The 7,263-nt window shown below is 41.0% G+C and overlaps 1 protein-coding gene across 1 annotated transcript in view; it reads left to right on the top strand.

The window, feature by feature from the left end:
• The first annotated feature begins 950 nt into the window (after positions 1-950).
• LOC124719996 (peroxynitrite isomerase THAP4-like) overlaps positions 951-7,263 on the top strand; it is a 30,955-nt gene continuing 24,642 nt past the window's right edge. Inside the window, exon 1 of the mRNA XM_047245224.1 lies at positions 951-1,205. Within this exon, the coding sequence (XP_047101180.1) occupies positions 1,122-1,205 (84 nt within the window). The 5' untranslated portion in view covers positions 951-1,121. The remainder of the gene's footprint in view (positions 1,206-7,263) is intronic.

Genomic DNA, 7,263 nt, shown 5'->3' with positions numbered 1-7,263 from the left:
GAGTTTGCTCATCTGCATTATTCCTATTGTTCTCTGCAGTTACATAACGTAATCGTACAGTCTAAGGCGCTGCACTCACGGACTGTGCGGCTGGTCCCGGCGGAGGTTTCTACCATTTAATTTTTGAAAGGTGTGGTTGATGAAATCACACTATATGTTGATCATGACACTTGTCAGAAGCTGAATTGTGCCATGGTCTGTAGTATATCGGGAACGCGAGATAGATCTTGCATATTGGAATTGAGTTTGCTCATCTGCATTATTCCTATTGTTCTCTGCAGTTACATAACGTAATCGTACAGTCTAAGGCGCTGCACTCACGGACTGTGCGGCTGGTCCCGGCGGAGGTTCGAGTCCCGACTCGGGTATGGGTGTGTGTGTTTGTCCTTAGGATAATTTAGGTTAAGTAGGGTGGAAACTTAGGGACTGATGACCTTAGCAGTTAAGTCCCATAAGATTTCACACACATTTGGAAATCGTAGTGCTTCCATTTTCGCTCAAATCGGAGGCTCAGCATACTCGCTTTGTGTTGGAAACACTGCCGAGTAGGCCAGGTTATTTTCACTCTCCTAATTATGTCAGTCCTTGCCCATCCAGTCGATAATCATTAAAGAATTCCCACAAATGAACAAAACTCATCCTTAGGTTAAATGAGTTTTATTTGTTTGTTTGCTTGTGCATAACTGTAGAGTTGCTCTATTTGAATCTTAATCACATTTTGATGTGTAATTGATTTGGGAAACAGTTCTAAGAATGAACATCCTTTAATTGGTCTTATGATAAGTTAATCTTCCGAATTTGGTACGTTGCGCGACTAAGACTGGAGAAGACGGCACGAGATATAATGGCGGAAAAAACAATTGGCCGGCTGCACGTCGTGCACCGGAGAGGCGCGAGAGGGCAGGAGTTGCTGGCCGCAGTACCAACTGCCGCAGACAGATGGCAGTTCGAGTCGCTGCCTTTTCAGTGCAAAAGTATGGATGGCCGTGTTTACATCAGCGCAGGTTACAGTTGACTGTAATTCGTGACATGTTCGTTTAAAATAGGAAATATTGGGTATTTTCGTCTTGAATAAACCAGCAATGCTGTGCTTTTAGTTGTACTTACGAAGAGAAGAAGAGATGGATGCAGCAAGAAGAATAATACGGCTGATGAACATCTGCAGAGCAAACTGGCAGAATACAAAAGCAACTGCGTTGTGTAAAGTAAGTGCAATTTTCACGCATTAACGTGGATTAGAAAATTTAGGATTCCGCAACGAGTATATCACATAGCAGAGACCTGCAGTAGTTTAACTTATTGAAGTTCTTGACGTAACTAGTAGTAGATTGTTGAGGTTAAATTCAGACGTGCAGTATTGGTGCTTGCACAAGTGTACAGTTGTTGGAAACAGAAAAATGTCATAACTGTGCCCCAAGACAGTCACGTTGCAATTAGTGGTGTGCAAATCCTGAAGCATGATTTTCTAATTCCCCCGCCCCCCCCCCACTTGTGTTTAATTTATCGACACGGGACGTGACGAATGTAAACGAAACAAGACAAACGCAAAACGAAAGCAAAGGGAATGAGGATATCATAATTGATTTCTTAATTTCTCGTTATTTTACAACTGTTTGTGTAAGATGTTACTGCAGTAAACGATCTCAAGTGCAACTACAGCTTCAGCATGTAAAATATTGCGATACATTAAACCTAACTGAAATTACGTACCAAGGAATGAATGTTACTAAAGAGGAAATGCTAAGTTTTTAAATTAAAAATTAAATTGCTTTCAAGCAATTCTGTAAGAGGAATGCCACAGATGAGAAGGTATTATTGTGTATTACTCGAACGTGTGTGTTGTCATTATCAGTAATATTTCTACACTCGTGTTTTGCAGATGAACGTCTTTTTCATTTTTAAATATAATTGTAACAGATAGTTACGAATTTTTTGCACCTTTAATACACAGCATACGTAGTGAGATCAGCCAGTTATAATTTCACCGATAAATCAAATCACATTATTCCAGAGCCATTTAAAACTGCGGAACAGATGGATTTGTGATACTTAAACCAGTGCTGCCCCCCAACCTCTTTTTGTCCATGTGAACCGCTATAGGTACGCAAGGCCGTTGCAGAGAGGAAGATGTTTTTGAAATATGCCCCTAGGAAACATGTAAAATAGAAAAATTAGTTTTATAACTTAAGTAACCGACACACCTTGTTAAATTATCTTTTGCTGCTGAATGGCAACTGCCTCAAATACTATAGGAACACTTATGATTTATGGTTTCATTTACAGGATGTTAAACATTCTGGGTCACAAGCCTGATATTCTAACAACAGACGTGAACTGATTTACCTGCCATAAGCTGTGGGGGGAAAAACTATTTAAACAAAAATCAGTTTTGATTGTACTGTAATTTTTAAGTGAGAAAAGGTATAAAATATTTTCACCCAGCCCCATACAGATAACCATGAAAATGAGTGATGGTGGGCCGGCCGGTGTGGCCGTGCGGTTAAAGGCGCTTCAGTCTGGAACCGCGTGACGGCTACGGTCGCAGGTTCGAATCCTGCCTCGGGCATGGATGTGTGTGAAGTCCTTAGGTTAGTTAGGTTTAAGTAGTTCTAAGCTCTAGGGGACTGATGACCACAGAAGTTAAGTCCCATAGTGCTCAGAGCCATTTGAGTGATGGTGGATCATTAATAGCTCCAGAAATGCTTGTAAAACTTAAAACCATTAACACGGAGCACATTCAGTAGATAATTGATGCATGAATAGTTCACCTGTTTGCTATTAAATTTAGGTTGCGATATTTCCATAATACGTTAATGTGCGGAAATATGTAAAAGATGTCTGCATTATTAATTCATCACGATATGCATATTTCTGGAAATACCGTGGACTTCTTTGATTCTAGTACTTTTTACCTCTCACTATCTTCTAAGAAATGTGCATTCAGATCCTCACAAACTACCAACTGTGATTCAGCTTATTTGACAGATAGCTCAGTAATGCATCTACATTTCTCCAAAATCACGGGAAGTCTTGTAGACCCCTGAAGAGTGTTATAATTATGTGTTTTATTCTGCAGTAATAACTAACAAGCAGATGCTTTTACATTCCAGTCTACACAAAAATTGTTTCTTTCTATATTTTTGCTTTTCTATTGCAACTCCTCCTCCTTTGAAGTTAACTGTACACATACATGATGAATGTAATCCATTACATTTAACTTCTCCACCACTGTGATTTCATGGTGTTGAGAGAGGCACAAAGCATCACACATCAGAATTTCACATACCTAGACATAAAAAAGCTCATCTACCTCTCCATGGAGCATCCTAATGTTTTGACAGAACAAACGTTTAACTTAGGTGCAAACTGTTCCATATTTTATGGTGCACTGCAGTTCTACTTCCTATCAAAGCTGTCTGTCTGTCTAATCCGATTCTAACCAAAAGATGTGTTGCATTACGCTTCCTGTAAGATGCTCGAGAAATACGGAAGCGTCCGATCCCACCCGTCTACTTTGACCCATGACGTCACAAATATGGCGGAAACGACCATAAACCACGATTCCAATATGGCGCATATAAAGTCGTTGCGTACACATTATGAGGACGAAAATACATCGAAAAACAAACACACACACTTTCCACAAAAAGCCTAATGACACTAACGGGACAAGCGCGGGAAATGGGGTGTTTTTGTGTGGGGGCAAACTAAATATAAACAAATTTAGAGATCCACCTCCATACGAAACCACACAAAACGACGAAAAAAGCAGACATCACAAAACTCCCCAAATACCACTAAACGCAAAATCATCTGGAATCGGACACTTCCCTTGACCTATATAGCTCAACAGCAGCTCCCGATCCCATAAATTAGGATCGAACACTTCCCTTGGCCTATATAGCTCAAAAACCTCTCCCGATACCAATACCAACATACACAGCCACACATTAGGATCGAACACTTCCATTGACCTGCGCACTGTTAATTTTATCCCTCATATCCATTCCTGAACAAAAACAACAACCAATTACTTTTACTAAAATTACCACACGACATACAGCGAACAACACTAAATTAACCTTCACATAAAATCGTTAACTCACTGAAACGAATTCCACTACAAACACAGCCAACACTCGAACAATTCTGGATAATGAGCAAAAGCGAATTGAGCCCATTACACTACACAAACGAAAACCCTGAACATACCACCAGAGAGCACAGCAAACCACAACACGACGACATCTACAAACATGCCACAGTCACAAACCAAACTCCATGACGTCACACACGACAACACCCTTATGTTATGTCACGGGTCAAAACCGACGCGTGGGATCGGACGCTTCTGTCGACCCAATGCTCGTCTATTTTCACTCTCTACGCGTCACCCTATTCAGATGCAGGCTGTGATTAGTGTATCCACTTCTGCCAATTGGAGCGACAGTAACGTCACACACGAGACATTGTTCCAGTCGACAGCAGTTCACTCAGCACCCCGATGACACGGCTGACAGCTGCGTTTACTCACGGCTGGCTGTGCCACTGCAAAACCTCCACATTAGAGTGCGCTGTTACTGCTTCTATTTCTTCCACATCGGCTTCCGTACTCTGCTGTAACTTGTTACAACTACTTAAGTTAACCAAGTCCAAAAATCATTCTAGACTCTCTGATCCTCTCTCAGTGGCTTTGTGCATTTGTGACTTCTGTATAAGCTTTGTTATTTGAAGGAATGTAACAGCTGTTGAAGTTTTTTGAGGCATAGTAGATGTATGTGAATTTAGTGGCCCCAAAGGCTGCAGTTGGACTCCTGACTCATGATCAGAAAAGGAAAATAAGACACAAACTGGGCAAGAACAAACACATGGTTAGAATTCCAAGAGGGTCAGCCAGCTTGCAGCTTTTCTTGCCTGTGATCAGTCTGACTGCTTTTCGTAGCGTCATAACTGCTGCACGGATGTTGTTGTGGTTGTGACCCTCGAGGCTGGTTTCGTACGTATCTCCGATCTAGTCTCTCATGTACAAGCCTCTTCATGTCTGAATAACTGCTGCAACCAACATACGTATCAACATACCTACTGCATTTGAGGCTTTGTCTCTCTACAAAATTTTTACTGCCAACACTCCCCTCCGTTATCCAATTAACTGTTACCTTATGCCTCATGATATTTCCTGTTACCCTGATTGTACTTTTAGACAGGTGGTGCCATAAATTTTTCTCCACCAAAATTATATACCTCTTTATCGATTATGACCTCCTCCATAATTTTCACGGGAGAATTCTATTTGTGGGTCTGCAAGTGATAAACTAATTGTTATAGTGTAGAAGTGCCACATCTATCCCTCATTGTTTTTATTTCATTTGTAGCGAATAGTTTTGGGATCCGCCACACTATTGAACTGGAATGAGACATGTTGCTGGTCAGAGTTGGCAGATCTTCATGAACATCAAGCTGGTAATAGAAAACAATATTGTATGTGTGGGATTTTGTTCAAATGCAAATACCTCCTCATTGGTGAGTGTCTACCCGTCTAATCTTCAGCATTCTTCTGCAGCACTACATTTAAACAGCTACTATTCTCCTCTTGTCTATGCTGCTTATTGTCCGTTTCACTTCCACATCACGCTATAGTCCAGACAAATATTTCAGTCATCAGTTGGATTTATTTGTATTAATATGAGGTGTGTCTTGTGTTAGGATTCTAGGGTAACTTGAGTAACTCCATGTGAAGAAACAAATCACTACTTAGAACTTGTCCGTGTGGAGGTCACTGACTAAAACCTGAACATAAATCCAAATGTGCAAAATAAAATAACTAAAACGTAATGCCTCAAGTGGTCGCAGGCTCCTTTCTGTGTCATATACGTCACAATAAGCTGGCAATGAGTTACCTAATTATTCAGCACCTCCCACGAAAGTATAAATTTCACAGCTGAGATCCAAGTAGGTGACATTGTAAACTTACTAGACCTGACCATTAGAATAATGAATAATAGAAATCAGACTGAAATTTATTGTAAATCTACAACACCCACAACTCCTTTCGTCATCCCACAGCCTGAAAATCGCAGCATTCTGGTATGTTGTCAGCAGGAACAGCAATCCAACAACAACACTCTGAAGATATATGTAAAAAAGAAATTGAAATAATAAATCACCGGTGTAGTAGAGCCCCTGAAAAACTCAAATGATTGCAAAAGAATCACAGCACAAAAAAACAAACATAAAATAAGATCTCCCATGCAGCACCATGTCAGACTGCCAATGTCTTAATAGGAAAAGACATAAACATATAATTCACCACACACCACAATATTGGGCAGAAAATCGGGCACCCTTCAAACACTGCAGACCCAGAAATACCGAAGAAAACAGACTGAGCCGGTCGGTGTGGCCGTGCGGTTCTAGGCGCTTCAGTCTACAACCGCGTGACCACTACAGTCGCAGGTTCGAATCCTGCCTCGGGCATGGATGTGTGTGTCATGTCCTTAGGTTAGTTAGGTTTAAGTAGTTCTAAGTTCTAGGGGACTGATGACCATAGATGTTAAGTCCCATAGTGCTCAGAGCCAAAACAGACTAACTCTATCCCAATTAACAACATATACGACGACATCCGTCATCTTCGTTATATTCTCTCTCTCTCTCTCTCTCTCTCTCTCTCTGTCTCTCTCTCTCTCTCTCTCTCTCTCTCTGTCTCTCTCTCTCTCTCTCTCTCTCTCTCTCTCTCTCTCTCTCTCTCTCTCTCTCTGTCTGTCTCTCTCTCTCTCTCATATACCACCTAATATTTACCACGAATTGAGTAATTTGTGTGTTTCATTGATATTTCTAAATGAGTATTTCACTCATTAGATCCAGTTAAAATGACAGAACAGTTTGGCCCCCATCACAACCTAGTTGGTTATAACATGCAACAGATGGTAACCTGACAAACGTTTAGCTCTGGCATAACCAAAATTCCACTCTTCTTCTGTCACTCCTTTCATCCTCCATCTCTGGATCCCCAAACCAATTTATTACTTATGTAAAATTTTAGCAATTTAATTATCACACATCGTGCTTTCGAGGCTAAGTGGAAGCATCGGCACCTGGTTTGATCCCTGGCATAAGGGTGTGGCTGTGTGCAGAGTCATTACGGCGCGGTGTTTGTGTCGGTTGTGTTTGTGTCGGTTGTGTTTGTGTCGGTTGTGTTTGTGTCGGTTGTGTTTGTGTCGGTTGTGTTTGTGTCGGTTGTGTTTGTGTCGGTTGTGTTTGTGTCGG

This window comes from Schistocerca piceifrons, chromosome 11, assembly GCF_021461385.2.
Source record: "Schistocerca piceifrons isolate TAMUIC-IGC-003096 chromosome 11, iqSchPice1.1, whole genome shotgun sequence".
In the NCBI taxonomy this organism is placed as follows: Eukaryota; Metazoa; Arthropoda; class Insecta; order Orthoptera; family Acrididae; genus Schistocerca; species Schistocerca piceifrons.
This window is presented reverse-complemented; position numbering and strand designations above follow the sequence as displayed.